General features: G+C 41.3%; 2 protein-coding genes across 4 annotated transcripts in view; one reads left to right on the forward strand and one right to left on the reverse strand.

The window, feature by feature from the left end:
• ddah1 (dimethylarginine dimethylaminohydrolase 1) overlaps positions 1-12485 on the reverse strand; it is an 86868-nt gene extending 74383 nt beyond the window's left edge. Inside the window, exons 1-2 of one of the 3 annotated variants that reach the window (XM_080473803.1) lie at positions 12442-12485; positions 4215-4572 (exon numbers count right to left, since the gene is read on the reverse strand). In XM_080473803.1, coding sequence (XP_080329929.1) covers positions 4215-4505 — 291 coding nt within the window. In that variant the 5' untranslated portion in view covers positions 4506-4572; positions 12442-12485. Of the gene's footprint in view, positions 1-4214; positions 4709-12441 lie in introns of those variants that run through there. The other 2 variants (XM_080473804.1, XM_080473802.1) reach the window with 2 other exon arrangements.
• A 1236-nt stretch (positions 12486-13721) lies between these two features.
• Positions 13722-16622, forward strand: ccn1 (cellular communication network factor 1). Its single transcript, XM_080472726.1, has 5 exons — positions 13722-14052; positions 14280-14505; positions 14839-15183; positions 15306-15508; positions 15606-16622. Exons 1-5 carry the CDS (start codon positions 14005-14007, stop codon positions 15906-15908), a joined length of 1125 nt encoding a protein of 374 aa, XP_080328852.1. The 5' UTR covers positions 13722-14004; the 3' UTR covers positions 15909-16622.
• The last annotated feature ends 1067 nt before the right edge of the window (positions 16623-17689 follow it).

Consider the following 17689-nt stretch of genomic DNA (forward strand, 5'->3'; position numbering starts at 1 on the left):
ATTGGCATGAGGAGTGCCAGCAGTTCACAACCTGCAACAGGGTTTCTAAACAGAGAAGCGATAACACTTTCCAAAAACAGCCTTCGACAAGTGCAACAATGAAATCATCTGTAAACCACACCACATCTGCTGCACAATCACTTTTCCCTCTTCTGCCAAGCAAAAATGCGTGAGGACTTTATTTTAATTAGAGTTGGATTCCTTCCTATTTCGGTTTATAGATTAGTTACCTAAATGTTGAGTAAAGGTCAGAGGAAGCAAAGTTTCAGAGCATCTGTTGCTCTGTAACTGACACACAGTCAAGTAAGGCTGCCATTGTGCTTCAGTGCAATACTCGTTAGGAAAAACAATACGTGATGCCTACTTTAGGGTTTTTTTAATAGAAAACAAGCATGGGCCTTTCCAACAGTGCACTCTTCCTTTCCGTTTCCTCACCATGCCATATTTTTACAACAAACATTTCTTCAAGCATGTTTCTTCTCTGCATTTGCAAAAACAGCTTTGTTCAACGCTGCCTATGAATCTCTGAAAGCTTCCTGTGTACCAGCGTAGACAGAGCACCTGCAGCTGTTTTTATATAGTTTCATATTTACTCTTCTTTATCATCATTAAATCCATCCAATTTCTTTACCTGTTTGTTGCATCAGACAATGAACAAGAGACAGTTTGTCACCATTACTGTTGCATAAATTCCTCAATCAACCCCAACCTATCTGCATTTGCAAGAAAAAACTTCCACATGAAAGCTCACTGAAACCGACTTTTAGTCCCAATGCGGCGGAAAACGCATCACAATATAGCATATCACTAATATTTTGGTAAGAAATGCATCAACTATTTTGAAATGTGGAACTGTACTGAGGTTTCAGTGTTTGCACATGGAAAAGGTTGTAGAGCTACAATCAATAATCAATTACACATTTTATCAGCTTTCTCTGCATTGTTAGATATTTATTTATTTAGATATATTTGTACATTCATTGAAGAGATATGTAAAAAGTACAGATATTGATAGCATTGACAACCATGTGTTTCAAGTGCAAAAAGTCACTGGCTGTGACAGAAGGACTACAGTCATCTACAAAAGCACATACAGCTATCTATCGGAGATGATGTTCACTAGTGAGTGCCAGATTTCCCTGTCCCACATTAGGGTGGGGGTGTCATCCACTGACTGCCGTTGAGCCATATAATGCCACTGTAAAGTGTTTTTATATTGTGATAAAGCAAGTGCATTAATGCATGAAGTCAAATCCAAAACCTTTGAATTGCCACGGTATCACAGCATCTTAGAAATTATGTTCCTGACTACCTTTAAGTTTTCTTTTTGATGTTTTACATTAGGAAAACAATTGCCATTGGTGCTCCTCAGAAAATGTTTGCCATTTCTTGTGATTCTTAAGCAGTTCCATGAAAAACAAGAAAGAACACATGACTGACTTAGACTAATGTTTAATTTTAACAAAAGATTAACCCAGACAAGATACTGCTCTGCGTCTGCAGACTAAAACAGTGGAATCAGTCTATCACTACTCAAGCTTTTAACCTACAGCCCAATAGATGGAGATCCTCCAACTTCCAAAAAAGGTCTGATTACCTCTATTTGTTCTATTGTTATCCATCTATTACGTGGCACAATCAGAAGAACTGTCTATTCAGCTGTTTCATGGGTCACTACAGCAATCAATGTAAATTTTCCAATACACTTGGCTAGTTATTACCTCGGATACCCTTCCTGACTGGAATTAAAACTCAGGATCGCCACAGTCAGCGTTAAGCTTTTACCCAATGTGCCACCAGCAGGAACGTCTAAGGATTGAAAACAAATATTACGGTGTTATACTTTAAAGAGTAGAGGGAATCAATGTCAGATGATATCAATGACTGTTTAATCCCCCCCTCTTGTAGCCATTTAAGAATGATAACATGAGCAGAAGCAAAGGGAAGATGGAAAAATCTTATCATCAAATGGCAGTCCAAAGATCTTCACAAAGTCTAAGTGATCACAAGCAACAGCCGCCCAAGTTAATGATAAGTGAACGGTCCATGCAAAATCAAGATTAGAAACCTGTGACACTGGTGTCTGGATTACTCAAAATTATCTACCGTAAGAAATTAGAGGGTATTTCTTTACACAATCAAAACCAACTGAACTTTCAGACATACATCTTAACAAATCAAATATGCTGAAGTGTTGTAAGTGAAACAGCTGTAAACAACGGCTGTATGAAAATAAAACAAAACCCGGACTGTACTCGCACTGATGGCTATAATGCAGGTCATTCTGGTTTAGCTGAGTGACCCTCAAAAGGTCCGTCTTGAACCGTCTGCATCACCACAGACAATGATCTGGGTTTTTTTTGTCGTATTATGGAGCCATTTTCTTAATGTGATAGTAATACACTTTACTGCACTGGGTGTTTTATGAGGAAAACATCTGAAGTGTTTATGAGCACCTCTCTTCAACCTCACATACAGAAATGTCAAAAAGAAAAGGCATGACACCGGATGGGATCAATGAGAAATAGGTCTGTCCTTTGTGTGCCAATGTGAACAGTCCAGATGCATTAAAGCGTCGATGAACATTATTGAGTACAAACGCATCATCCCTCAAGGCGAATCATCATAGTGCCGCATAACCTTGAATGTACAGTAGAAAAATAACTTGTACTCAGTTCAATGTGAAATTGTTATTTTTTTCACCAAGCATCCAGCAGTTCGCAGCAATTTCATTCATACAGTGATGATGAAATGTTATTTACCTTGAAAATGATCTGTCATTAAGAAGAAAAGCATCCAGTTCAGCTCAGTCGTTTATAATTCTGGCTGATACCTCAGTGGTTTGGTCAAGCATTCAGTGGAGATCTTCTGGGATTTTACAGGCCCGTTTTCCCAAACATTTTATTTATAAATTTACATTTTAATCACAGCTGACTTCTTCCATGAGCAGGACAAGCACTACCATCTATGCATGAACTATGATTCATTTTAAAAGGTTGAATCTGATAAAAGCTTTTGGAAAAGTGCTTTGACAAATATATATGCATATGTAACTCGCACCTTATTCAGTTAAAAGAATTAAAAAAAATAGAAAGAAAGAAATGCGGTAGCTGAAGGTAGCAGCACCAAGCTTTTCAATCAATATCCCTGCCGCCAGTGAGGCTGGGGACCATTAGCACCAGTCAGCCAAGTAAAGTGACAGTGATGTGAAATGACAGGGGCTTTCACAGAATCCGTCCCACCGTTTCGCTCATTGTCATTCAAACACGAATGCTTTTCCAACACACACACACACACACACACACACACACACACACACACACACACACACACACACACACACACACACACACACACACACACACACAGACAAATAACTTACAATGCAGTCACCCCCACTAGGCAACCGAGAACTGTTGTTTTGTGTTCAGAACTAAAGTTTTCATTCATTTATTCTTCGGCAGAGTTGTGGAGCCTTTCACTTCCTGCATTGCATGTCTCAGCTTTTCTATCTCATCCTCTGAAAGTCTTGTCTGGGTCCTAATGAGACAATAAACTGGGTGAGTTACAAAGTTGCACATTCAAGGATGCTGCAGTGACACAATTGCAGTAAACGGTACAAAAGCGACCAGTAAATATGCAGAAACAACTGACGCATTCATTTTCATACTATTATTTTTCTACTGTGCTGCTCATAGAGTAGACAAAGGGTATTGTCTTTCAAATGGGCGTTTCCTCATGCCTAATAATCAAAATATCGCTTTGTATAGCCCTTATGGTTATTATATGATCTTATATGGTGCAGTTGGACAAATGTGAAGACCTTCTGCCAAGTAAACCTTCCCGAATCTAAAGTTTCATACATTTTAGCGCATGGTTTTATTTGGCACTGCTGCTTGGAGGAAAGCGCTTATTAAGTTAATTGTGAGCTGAAACAGACATGGGTGGGAAACCATGCTTTTGCTTGGTACATGTTTTCTCTCATTGATATTTCAAATCGATCTAATGGGATGAAATATCCTCAGGTAAACCGCCTTGACGTTTAGCGGTGCAGCATCCTTCACATCCCTACAGCTTATTAATTGCATGCCAAGTGCGCACAACACGCAAACTAGAGAAGGGGGGCGTGTGTGGGGGGGCTTCCTTTTCACTTTCACGTCAAACTTTTTTTTTTTTTCTTTTCGGAGTACTGAACCATGCTGACACTTCCCTACCTCTTTCCTCCGGCACTCTGCCCCGGGTCTGGTGATGAGAGCCGTGTCACCGCACACCACGGCCGCGTCCTCCACGAACACGCAGTCCGGGAGCGACTCGTCCGCGGGGAGCCCGACCACCTCCAGCCCGACCGTCTTCAGGACCTCGACGTACGCCTCGTGCTCCTTCCGCGCCTTGGCCAGGTCCACCTCCGCCGCGACGTCCCGGAGCGCCTCTGTGGCCAGGGACGCTGGGATTCCCCGGACAACGGCGTGGGTGTAATGAGCGAAACCTGCCATCAAACCAGCCATGTTTCTTTTCTTTTTTTTTTTTTTCTTTTTTTTTTTTCTTTTCCGTCACTTGGCACGCTCAAATCTGCTGTGGGGGAAAAAAAAAAAAAAAAAAAACGACTGGAAAAACAACCCAAACAGGCAACTCAAGCAAATGAATTAGGAACCGCTACAATCAGTTGACCCGATGCTGCCTGGATTGCTTTGCTGTGCCCCGGTTAATTGTTTAGTTTTTTTTTATTTTTTTTATTTCTTTATTTACACACGCCTCCTACACAGTGTGACGCGCACCGACCATCACGTGTACCCTACGTAAAGTCAGCCCTCAGCGAGGCGTCCAGCCCAACAAGTGACAATCACACACACACACACTGTGAAGCCCAAGGCTCAATCGATTTTACACTGCATCACCGAGGCAGTCCGTGAACCACTGCCTTTCATTTCCTTATTTTGCCCAACAATATATCTATATATATATCAACGTGCCATCATAATAAAACGTCTTTACCGATACAAATATATGGATATCTTTAAGCTGTGGTTAAAAAAATAAATGGAATCAAAATCAATATTTCCATGTATAATTTCATGCACAACTTCAACATGTTCGACAGTTTTTGCGATGTCTTGTGGTTTTACTTCCTGTTGGTTTGCATCCAACTGTTGCTTGAAATATTAGCGATCCTATTTAAAACTCAGATAGAAAGCAAGGCAAGGCAAGGCAAACTTATTTATAGCGCACCATTCAAACACAGGGCAATTCACAGTGCTTTACAAAGAAATTAAAGAAATACAGAAAAACTTTACAAAGATATAATATATTAATAAAATAAATACATTAAAGCTTTAAAGAAGTGTAAAAGTTTTCAAAACAGCATAAAAAGAATAAATAAGGTAAGAGATTTATTAAGATAAATTTAATAAAATAAGTCTATTGTTTATTCGAAAACCTGTGCAAATAAGAATGTTTTAAGCCCTGATTTAAAAGAAGTGCGTGTGTCAGCAGTCTTCAGGTGTTCAGGAAGTATGTTCCACAGGTGAGGAGCGTAGGAACTAAAGGCTGCTTCACCTTGTTTGTTTCACTGAGTAAACCTCTTCCTGAGGACCTCAGAGGTCCGGAGGTTTGATATTCTACAAGTCAATCTGAGATGTATTTAGGCCCGAGACCATTCAAAGCTTTATAGATCAGAAGGAAGATTCTGAAGTCAATCTTTTGACACCCAGGCAGCCAGTGCAGGGATTGGAGAACGGGTGTAATGTGCTCCACCCTCTTTGTGTTGGTGTAAGGTGGATGAGCTGCACTTTTTTACTGAGGCCTGTAAACACGCCGTTACAATAATCCAACCTACTGAAAATAAATGCATGTTTCTCAGAATCTTGTTGGTCAGAAATCCTTTGATTCTTCAATATTGTTCAGATGGTAGGAAGCTGATTTGGTTATTGTCTTAATGTGGCTGTTGAATTTCAGGTCTGAGTCCAGAACTACACCCAGACTTCTGGCCTGATTTGATGTCCTGAGTGACCTGGAGTCAAGAGGAGCACTGACCTTTAACCTTTCTTCTTTGGGGCCAAAAACAATGAGCTCACTTTTCTCTGGGTTGAGCTGTAAAAAGTTCTACCACATCCACTCATTCATTTAATTTATGCATTTACTCAGCCGGTATAAGGGGGCGTGGTCGTTCACTGACTGATATATAGAGCTGTGTGTCGTCTGCGTAATTATCATACATGACGTTGTAATGTTCCATGATCTGAGCCAGTGGGAGCATGTAGAAGTTAAATAAAAGGGGCCCAAGGATGGAGCCTTGAGGAACCCCACAAGTGATTTTAATTTGCTCAGATTCATTATTAGCTATTGACACAGAATCGTCGCCATCTTGCCAGTTGTGTAAAAGCGACCTTTTCAATAATCTTACTTAAGAAAGGTTTGATATGGGCCTGTAATTACTAATTACTGAAGCATCCAGATTACTCTATTTTAAAGAGGTTTGATAACAGCTGTCTTTAGAGTTTTTGGAGAAACACCCGTCTGAAGAGAGCTGTTGACTATCTGTAGTACATCTGGAGCTAGACGGTTAAAAACATCTTTAAAAAACTTTGTTAGTAGAGAGTCAAGGCTGCCTGTTGTGGGTTTGAGGTGCTGAACAATGTCAGTTAGTGCTGCTCAGTCTAACAGGGGAAAAGCTGCCAGATTAGACAGAACATCTTTGTGTGGAGGCTCAGGTGTTACAGTCGTAATGTCTGAGCTCCACTGACTGACTCAGTCTGATCTGGGTCATTTTTTGGGCGAAATGGGATGAAACTCATTACAAGATGCATCCGATAACAGTTCAGGAGGTACTGATGGCGAGGGATTTGTCAGTCTGTCCACAACACTAAACAAAGTACTGTGTTCGGTGATAATCTCAGAGAAGAGAGATTGTCTGGCCTGTTTTAGTTCTAGGATATATATACGAAGCGTTTCTTTGTAGAGGCCATAATGAACGTGGAGCTTAGATTTTCTCCACCTGTCTGCACTGTCTTTTTTGAGCTTTAACCAGTCTATTATTTCTCCACGGGGCTCCATGGAAAAGCAAGTCATTGTGGTATCCATCAGGGCTATGCATTTATTAGTAACATTTTTCTCTGTTAGTAACGAGTAATCTAACGTGTTACTATTTCCAAACCAGTAATCAGATTAAAGTTACTTATCCCGGTCACTGTGCGTTACTATTGTAGCGTCCAGCAGGGCGAGTTTCTTGTCTGTAAAGCCACTTTATTATTAAACTGAACCCGCCGCTCCACCATTCTCCACCAAACTGACACCGACACACACGCTCACCTGACCCGCCCCCTTCTCCACTCTCAGCCAATCACAGGCCAACTCGCTCTGACGGCGTTCAGGTAACAATAATAAACCTTAACATTGCAATCAGCCAGTGGTTTTTTCAATCAATCAATCAATGAAAGACTTTATTTGTCCCTGGTGGGCAATTATAAGGTCACATAGGGCAGGTAGTTGTCGGCAACTGCTGAAAGTATCTAAAAAGTTACTTGTAATCTAACTTTGTTATTTTTAAAAATAAGTAATCAGTAAATTAACTAAGTTACTTTTGACTAGTAATCAGTAATCGGACTACTTTTTCAAGGTAACTGTGGCAACACTGCTTGTACCGTCTTCCACTCTTTTTCCAATTGAGAGTAGGTCCAGCTGATTGTGGGAAACGGACTGGCACCCTGCACTCTAATCAAGTTTTGGTGAGCAATAATCATCCTTCTGTTATTCATATTCACAACAGTATTGGAGCAAAAAGAATTATGCCAATTCCTACATCTTGCCATGTAAAGTTTCCGGGTGGAGTTTGTGTAAATACCTTTGAAGTGAATGTTATTATGAGAAAAAATGTATGCTTGCAAAACGGTAACGTATGAACTTGCAATGAATAATCAGAAGTTTTTCCAGTGAAATGCATGCAGGGGGGGAAACAATGAATGGAAGCAGGCTCACATGTGAACTTGGAAAAAGTAGAAAAGACAAAAAAAAAGGAGACAGGAGAGTAACATGTGTAACAGCAATTTTGATGCTATTACATTTGAAAAAAATCTCACATCTCTATTCCCCAACCTCAAATGTTGAAGACATATGTATCCGCTTTGTTGTTGGCAGACCGTAAGAAATAATGTACACAACCTTCAAGTGCAAGGAATATATTTAAACAGTGGACTTTCTGCTTGTGTGGAGTGTCATGCAGGAGAAGTGTGAAAGAAGAAGCAGCGTCTTGTGTGTGGAATGATGGGTAGGTTGGTGGGGGTGTGTGTGTGTGTGTGTGTGTGTGTGTGGGTGGGGGGGTATATTCACCACGGTGCCATCTAAGGAAGATTCTGGCCCCGGTGAAGTGGTCTGAATGGATGGAATGTTTCTTCAGACGTCCCAGAAGCACATTTTTCCACTGAGGGACCTCCGTTTGTCTTTTCTTGTTCCAGATTCACTCAATTATCCCCGACTGCTCTAAACATTCCAGTACATTCCAGGAGCCCCACATTCCTTTTTCCACTCCAGCCAAGATCACCAACCACCACCACCCTCCTCGAACACCTGCCCCCACCCAGACTTCTCTTCTTTTTTTTCTTTTTTTTTCTCCGCCCATCATTCCTCATCACGGAAGGACTTAGCCCAATAAAAGACCCCTTCTTTTCTCTTTTCACTTGAGCTGAGGAATTTGGGTTACGTTATATGAAGGAAAAGCCCTCATAGTTTTGGCACACCTGGCCGGTACATTGTGCAGCTACTAAATCAAACCAATGAAAGCAGACCCCCAGCTGCACATGAAAAAAAAAAAAAAAAAAACCTGTACCCTAAGCAGCACGTCTTTTGTTTTTTTGCCAGTTAGGACTGATTGGACTCATCATGAGACCCTAAGAGGTTAGAAGTGACACAAACATGCAAAATTGTACAGGTGGAGAAAATATATTGAACTGTTAAGTTTTAGGGTCTAATTACATAATCTAATCTAAATGGTAAGAAGAGGGCATTCTACTTTTCTGCAGGGTCACATTCAAAACTTTTTAAGCTACTCAGCAATCTTTGAGTCACTCTGCATTCAGCTGCAACTTACAAAATATCCTCCACTTCAAGGAAATTGGCAATTAATTCACAATCGCCTACACCCACAGTTGAGATAAAGCAGCATGGACCCTGGATATCCATGAAAGATCTACAAGAGAAATCACAAGATATGCACAGAGCTATACAGCTCATGCATAAGTTGGAGGTTCAGTGTTTTGCCCACTTAAAAAGATGGAAAAGCACAGATAAGGATCAGACCACCAACTATGGATGACGTCACCATCAACTGAGGAACAGCTTCCTAAGAGCTGAATGAGAATTTCATCAAAATATAGCAACCAGTACCAGGCTGAGTGGCAAGAAGGACAGTCCTCGGACCAAAACAAAACAGGAGAGGAATCATAAGGAAAATCAAGCCATGGCTGACTGCTCAGTGTTAAACTAATGACCCAAGTCTTCATAGTTTAGTTTTTAATAGAAACAATCACACATTTATGTAATTTTCGCCTGTAATTTATTTTTAGAAATGTCCCTTGCCTGCAGACTGCTATTACTAGTGTAATGGTATTCGACTCAAACATACATTTTTATAACAAAATATTCAATATAGCTATTTGTGCCTGCCATATTTCGCCTTTAGTGCACTTGCTATGCAAATTCATGATGTCAGACAATAACGCGTCATCACATAATACCCCTGTGGTAGACACTTAATGGAAAATGTGTCCTTAGGTTACCGCTGAAAGCTTTTCACAAAGAGAAAGTTCCCTTTTTTGTCATTTGTTGATAAAGTTGGCATTTTCCTGAGATTTCTTTGGTAATAAGTTGGCGTGTGATGGTTAAACTGCTTGCATTTCACAAAGATCACCGTGTTCTTTTCCTTGCACAATAATTTTGAAACCATATGACATGATATTAACATTGCAAAAGTCAGAAATGTATAATACTTGCTCTGAAGTCAGCCAGGTTCAACTGCTGATCGGAGACTGTGCAAGCACAGATGAGGGAAAAAATAAAAAACTTAGAGGAGAAAAATAGACAACAAGTACTTGTGCTTTAATAAGATTATGAAATGGCCTTTTCAATTGATCCAGCTCTGTCTGCTTGTTGTTGTATTCTGAAATAATAACTTCTCTAAAAAAAGAAATGTCAACGTCAATGTGACTTTGACTTTGTGATACAATTTTGGAGTTGGGCTGGACTATATACCAGGAAAGTATTAGAGTTGGTACACATACATAAACCAGGGTTTATAAACATTTTCAGAGATTGAACCAGAGCTGATGTGTAGTATTCATAATGTCTTAAATTTATTATCAATCTCTAAGAATATATGTCATTGTCTTGCTGTTCTTGAGAATAAAGTTTTGAGAATATGAGTAGATAGTTGTAATATTTTGGGAAATTAAATAAGAATAATAGTGAAACAAAAATATGAAAAGGACAAAATATTCAGTCAGCATGTCAAGAAATGAGATTTAAATTAGGTATTGAAATGAGAAAAGAAAGAGACCTGTGAGAAAAAAGTCTAAATGTTCAGGACAAAGTCATAAGTAAACATTAGTGTTGTTTTTCTCACTGAATAAAACAATGACTATTCATAGAATCTGATCACTATGTGTATGTAATCCATGTACATGGGCCATGTAGGGGTAGATATCCCCCATTCTGCTTTCGTTTGCCTCTGGAGGAAAGGTGTTAAACATTGGAATAAATTATAACGTAGCTTACAACAGGCAGCGTGGCTGCAGCTGTTTATCAAATGGCTCCAAAAGATTGTTCACGTAAACTAATGACTGAACGAAAAGGTAAACATTATGTTCACATATCACCCAAACTTACAAGCCAGTAAGTTTGCTTTGCCGTGTCAGTTCAATAATTCTTTTTAACTGGACTCAGTGTTTTAATCCCTGGCTCCACTTTGGCAGCCCTTCACACCAGAGCACATCGTAACTTATCACACTTCCTGCTGCTCCACAAGCAGTCAGAGAGTGGAAGTGTTGCGTGTACACACTGCATACTAGTTCAGACATTTATCTTGAATAGTACTACAATGGAATATGTTATTTAGACATGAAAGACCGTCCTGTTTTCCTCCGACAAGTCACTTGGACATTACGAGAGGAGGCTGAGAAGGGTTTTGGACCAATGGCTTCCCATCAGGGAGCCACCATATCTTCAGCTGAGAGAGGCCCTGGTGGGATCTGACAATGCGTTTCCATCGCTTTGACCCACAGCACAATCCACAATCTCTCATGCAAAGGTCGGCAGTGAAATTACTTTAACATCTGAGCTAGTGGCTGTGAAACTGCTCAGACTGTCCCATTATGGAGCACAATGCAATCATCTTTTTTTTTTTTTATGAATGAGGGGGGACCTTCTACTCATTACTGAGCAGCAGAGGAAAGTGGGTTGGTGTATGCATGATGGAGGTTCACATAAAGCCTTAGTGGAAACTATTATGTCAGAGCAATTACAACATGGAGACACACATCCAGCTTTTGGCATGTATCCTAAACTGAACAAGTAATTACTGTATGGAATGAATATTACGGCTTGTTATTATCCCATGACATACAACGAAAACACTGTTTCCTGTCGTTGTGACATACACACACGCACACGCACACACACACACACACACACACACACACACACACACACACACACACACACACACACACACACACACACACACACACACACACACACACATCATCATCATCATCATCATCGATGTTGTATATACAAATTTGCCCTGGTCCCCTCAGGATTAATAGTAAGATCTATTTCAAGTAAACTGAACATCAAGTGAGTCAAAGTTTAGAAATCGACATGTTCATGGCCAAACCTGAAGACACATTTGCACCAAATGGTTTTGCAATCCACGCCACGCCACTGCACACGTGCTCACAAGGACACACCCCCTGTCCAAATAGGCTGCACACACCGGCGCACCTCCAGTTCAGACAGACAGACAGACAGACATGAGTAAGAGGCTGAACGGATCAACGGTAAAATCATGTGAATAAGACCTTCTCATTTTTGGAAATGGAGTGACTCCTAACTTTTTGGAGAGCGGTCAATGTTGGAATTAAAAACAGCAGGTTGTTCTTCACACATCACCATCTAGTGTCTTGAATTGGAAGTATGCAACAGTACAACCACAAAACAAAACCTTATCCAGTGTGGAGAAAGTCATGCTTCAAGAAGACAGTAAAATGAGAAAAAAAAACCCAACCTCAGGTTTGAGTATCCAAGTACCTTTTACACAATTTTATGACTCTCTTTTATGTTAATAGTAAGTTCAACTGCATTTGTTCAAGTTCACAGATATTGTATAGGATGTATAAACACGTGTCTTATTCATAAACCATCAAAGTTCAAAAATAAAATAAAGTCCAAACTCACCGGAGAGGCTCTTGTCCAGTGCTGCTGTCTCAGTGTATCGGTATACTAAGTTTACACATGAGGCTACAGGGGAGGGAGAAGTGTTGAAATGTCCGATTTTTTTTTTCCTAACACAAACAAAAACACTCAGCCTCCACGCAAATGATCCCCTCTGGATTCTCCTAGAACTTCACGGCAGTAATAACGCTTTATAATGCGTATTTACGCATCTCTCAGCTCAAAGTTTTTATAAATCGGAATAAATTTAAAAGTCAGGTGGAAGGGACTTATTGAAACCCTTGTTGTAAAAAAAACAAAAAGAAAGAGAGAAGAAAAACAACAACAAAAAAAAAAAAAAAAAAGGAAGCGACCAAGTATTTGTCTCCCCCCACCAACACTACTAACACAACATCTCTTGAGGAGAATTGGATCACTTCACCTACAACAGGACCCACGTCCACGTCCCCCCACCACCACCAAACGTGGACAAATTGCGTGAAAAGTCAAACTGCCTCAAGGAGTGAATGCGGAGGAATTTCCCCTCCATGAAGAACATATTTAACAACCCTTTAAGCTGTCAGGAATGCCGGCCAAAGGGAGAGAAATATGTTAATAATGTAGGCTACTGCCATACCAAATATGGCAATATTGTTACGTCTGAGCTCTGGTGCGCATCTGGAAATGCTTAGCTCTTCTGAATAAAGGCACCGGAGAGCCAGAAATAGACGCTGTTAAACGTATTTCTGCCCACACCTTTCAGACTCACAGAGAAAAAAACAAGCACATCTGCTTATTTTGAACGTGGCCACTGTAGGATGTTAAAAAAAACAAAAACTTAACGATTTGTTGTGATTAGCAAAAGCAGCAATGACACAATAATCATCCTCAGCCAATCCAGTGTGTTATTACCTAGAAACTGCTCATTGTAGATTTGAAATACTAATTGTAATAAACACTTTGGGATGTTTTGGATTGTTCCCTTCTTTATAATAAATAAAGGCAACGTGTAGAGTGACCTCAAAATACATCCGCTGATAAATAAAGTAAAGACAAACTACTTATAAGTCATCTTATTTCCACTAAATAGGTCCATTGAAGCTGAGTTGATAGATGTGAGAAGCGAGCAGAAGAAGAAAATGAAAGAGGGGAGAAAACAAGAAGGGAAAAATGTGAGACGGAAAAGTGTGTTCAGATGGGATCCAGGGGGGAAAAATCCATTTGAGAAAGAAAAAAAGAGAGAGAAAGGTTTAGACAGGGTGGAGCTTAGGTCTTGGATGGAAAATGCGCCGAGAAACATTCCTGGCATAGTTTGGGAACAGTTCAGCAGGCAGCCCAGGAACGACGTCAGCTTCCCACTACGGTATAAAAGTCCGGAGGTGGCCGGACCTCAGCAGACTGCAACTGCTTTACCAAGAGCTTCATCAACTCTAAAGGAGCCTCTTAACACCAAAGAGACTACCAGCAAACACTTCAAGAGACACAACGACTGAGCGAGGGAATACTTAAGGACTCCTCCGAAGAAAAGACTTTTTACTAAACTACGAACAGGATTCCTCTTGAACGCGCAGAAGAAATTTATCCAAGATGCTGATGCTTACTGTTGTCGTTATCTTCCTCGGGAGCCTCAACCTGGTGAGTTTTTCCTTCTTATCTTTTCTGTATTTCTTTCTTAAAGGAAAAAGCTCCAGCTATCATTATAATAATATAACAGCTATTCCGATACTACAGCCTATTTAGATGCGTACATTTCAAGTTCTACCTGCTAAAATCCACATTTGTTTTGAGATATCACCGCTGGCATGACTTTGTTTTTCTTTTTTTTAAAGTTCTAATTTGGGATTTTATCGTTGGTTGTACAGGTTCTCTCCTCCTCTTGCCCCTCCGTGTGCCCGCTGTGCGCGCTGGAGGTGCCCAAATGCGCACCCGGCGTGAGCGTCGTCTTGGACGGCTGCGGCTGCTGCAAAGTTTGCGCCAGGCAGCTGAACGAGGACTGCAGCCTGACCGAGCCCTGTGACCACACTAAAGGACTGGAGTGTAACTTTGGAGCCAGTTTTGCTGCTGCTACCACTCGTGGCATCTGCCGAGGTATGTACAAAAGACTGTCAGCTCCAGATGTGCATGACTATGAATTCGTACCTAGAAGAGTTTTTTTTTTCTTTTGTAGTGAAGAGGGATAGTATTCAGGAGTTTTGGAAACCTGTGTGATTTCAACACTGTGGAATGCAGTGAGGAGGAAACTAGTCTAAACCTCAAAGCACAGACTGCCCACTGTGGAGGGAAAGAGACTCCTCAGGCAGCCTGAAGAATTTCACAGTTTAACCTATCCTTATCTGGCAGCCATGTGATGTCTTCAGCAGACTATTTGAGCAGAGCAGGAAAGAATAACATTCCTTTCCTCTTGTTTTCTCCCTGCTGCAGCCAAGTCGGAGGGCAGACCCTGCGAGTACAACAGCAAGATCTACCAGAACGGAGAGAGCTTCCAGCCGAACTGTAAACACCAGTGCACATGCATCGACGGGGCAGTGGGATGTGTCCCGCTGTGTCCGCAGGAGCTCTCCCTGCCTAACCTGGGCTGTGCCAACCCCAGACTGGTGAAGGTACCAGGCCAGTGCTGCGAAGAGTGGGTGTGTGATGATGGCAAGGAGACAGACATCCTGAAGAAGATCTTTGAAAAAGACACACTGACTGACGAGCTGGAACAGGGTCTCACCAAGAGGAATAAGATTATTGCCAAGGTCAAGTCCAGACCCAAATCCCTAGCTGGTAAGACAACGCTTCATCATTCTAAACAAATAATTCAATGTTTCTGGACATATTCTTGTTCTTGATCCTACAATATTAGCTGTTACAAAATATTAATGTGTTGATTTCTTTGTTCACTTCAGCATTCATACCACTACCGGAGGTCCACATGTTTGACAGCCCGAAGTGCATCGTCCAAACCACACCCTGGTCCCAGTGCTCCAAGAGCTGTGGAACCGGCATCTCCACGAGAGTCACCAACAACAACAGCGAGTGCAAACTGGTCAAAGAGACACGAATCTGTGAAGTGCGACCATGCACCCAATCACTCTACTCCAGTCTGAAGGTAAGCCTTAGCAACCATGAATGCTATAGGATTTTTTGCACGATACTGTAAATACAACAAACGCCTAATCATCTTTATTATGGTCATTCCTTTGCAGAAAGGAAAGAAGTGCAGCAGAACCAAGAAGTCTAGCCAGCCGGTGAAGTTCACCTACGCTGGCTGCTCCAGCCTGAAGAAGTACAGACCCAGGTACTGTGGAGCCTGCGTGGATGGCCGCTGCTGCAGCCCCCACGAGACCAGAACCATCCCGGTCACATTCCGCTGCGAGGATGGCGAGACCTTCAACAAGAACATCATGATGATCGAGTCCTGCAAGTGCACCTACAACTGTCCCCATGCCAACGAAGCCTCCTACCCCTTCTACCGCCTCTCCAACGACATCCACAAGTTCAGAGACTGATTGGTGAAGAGCATCCAAACCCCTCAGCAAGAGACAAACGACCAGCAGCATCACTGGCTGCCGGTGGCAGTCCGGGTGAACGCAGGGGGTTGTAAATAGGCCGCCAATCAACTACCAGCTTCTTGTTGTAACTAGATTCCCAAGGAATTGTGGGCTTACATCATGAGGACTTAATGAAGTGCACTGTTTGCTGTGACTACGTCAGCATTCTTCCTAAGATCTGCTTCGTATTAATGGAGCATTTGAAGTAGCTTCGTTATGGAGCAAGATGTAATTAATATTTGTACATTTATGTTAGTTGCTGATATCAATTCACTGTGTATATTTTGATCCTTTACATCAAGACATGACCCCAAACTGTAGACTTGTGTGTGCATATGTGGGTATGCACATGTGCAACTTCAATTAGCATACCATCTTGTATTTTAAGAACAAGACAACGAAATGTTGCTTCTCGACTTGTTTAACAGGTGAGGGGTTTCATTCCTTCCTGACGTGGGCATTACTGTTCATGTTTTGTGGCAGCTATTGAACTCCCTTCATGATAAAGACAAAGCGAAACATGTCAAAGGATGAATGAATGTTTTAATTATTGTTATTAATATTATTTATCAAAAATGTAGCTACTTTATTTGGATATTATGTGTCATACTGGAATAAATTGTAAAATGATTTAATTTTATATGCTACAATAAAACTGATTTATTTATGAAATATGACACTGCCTGAGTTCAGTCTGTTCGAAGTACACTGCAGGACAGAGCCAAGCAATGCTTGTGTGCACGGAGCTGGAGGAGGATATTTAGAGCTACTGCTGTGAGAGAAAGCCTTTACTGTTATATCATTGTGTAGACCCAACAGATCCTCAGACAGACAATGTGCAGGGTCAGCCTGTTCTTATATAATGCAACCTTGGAGGCTCTCGCTCCTGACTTTCTGTGCTTTGGAATGTCATTCTGCAGCAGGCTTGCTTGCTTTCATTTGATCTGGCTAAGCCATACACTTGACTGATTCTGAGAGGGGGGGGGGGGGGGGGGGGGGGCGGGGGCGGCGAGATTAAGTCCATGAGTAGCAATGAGTATGGGAGTATGCCAAGAATCTTAAGTGCTGCTCTGAATGGCTTGGGATTAGACACCATGCAACGAGGACAATGACTATTATTTTATACAATGAGCTGTATAGCATGAATGCATTCATCAGTAAGCTGTTTTTTTTTTTTAAACAGCACTCACATATTGACCTAATTCATTAGCAGTTGCCCTTGAAAGTGAATCAGTTGCATTGGTTTCTGCACACTTTTGAACTGCAGGGGTCTGCTAAACAGCCCTGCAGATCAGGGAGGGCTTAAGTCTCGGTCTAATATGCATTAAGACATATTATTATGCCACCGAACAGGGAAAGAAAAGTGTAACATAGTTGTGTCTATGCTCAGATTACCTTCAAATTCCATTTTCAAGGCACTAAAACTATGTTTTGCAGATATTTCTTGGCTCTCAGGCTGGTGTTTTTTGCTTGTTTTCCTGAGCTAAGATTAGGTCTTACATGCTTTGAAAGTGAAGGTCTGATGACCCCAGGGCTTGTGATCCCAATGCACAATGACATGCGTGACTAAAGAGCATATCAAAGTATTTGTCTGAAAAGGTACTTGTGTTATTTTTCTTTCTCACAGGGTCTGAGATTTGCACCTGGTCCAAATACCACCGGTACAGTTTGAACTGGGGTACTGAGAGCAGAGCTCAGGGGCAACGACAGGGGAGAGTTTCTTTTTTGATCCAGGTACA

The sequence above is a fragment of the Lipophrys pholis genome (genome assembly GCF_963383615.2).
Source record: "Lipophrys pholis genome assembly, chromosome: 10".
Taxonomy (NCBI): domain Eukaryota; kingdom Metazoa; phylum Chordata; class Actinopteri; order Blenniiformes; family Blenniidae; genus Lipophrys; species Lipophrys pholis.

Excerpts from the sequence above, each read along its gene's own strand:
- ccn1 (XM_080472726.1), top strand. The coding sequence starts at position 14,005 with ATGCTGATGCTTACTGTTGTCGTTATCTTCCTCGGGAGCCTCAACCTG. Across the intron at positions 15,184-15,305 it reads CAGACCCAAATCCCTAGCTG|CATTCATACCACTACCGGAG; the intron begins GTAAGACAACGC and ends TGTTCACTTCAG. Across the intron at positions 15,509-15,605 it reads CACTCTACTCCAGTCTGAAG|AAAGGAAAGAAGTGCAGCAG; the intron begins GTAAGCCTTAGC and ends ATTCCTTTGCAG.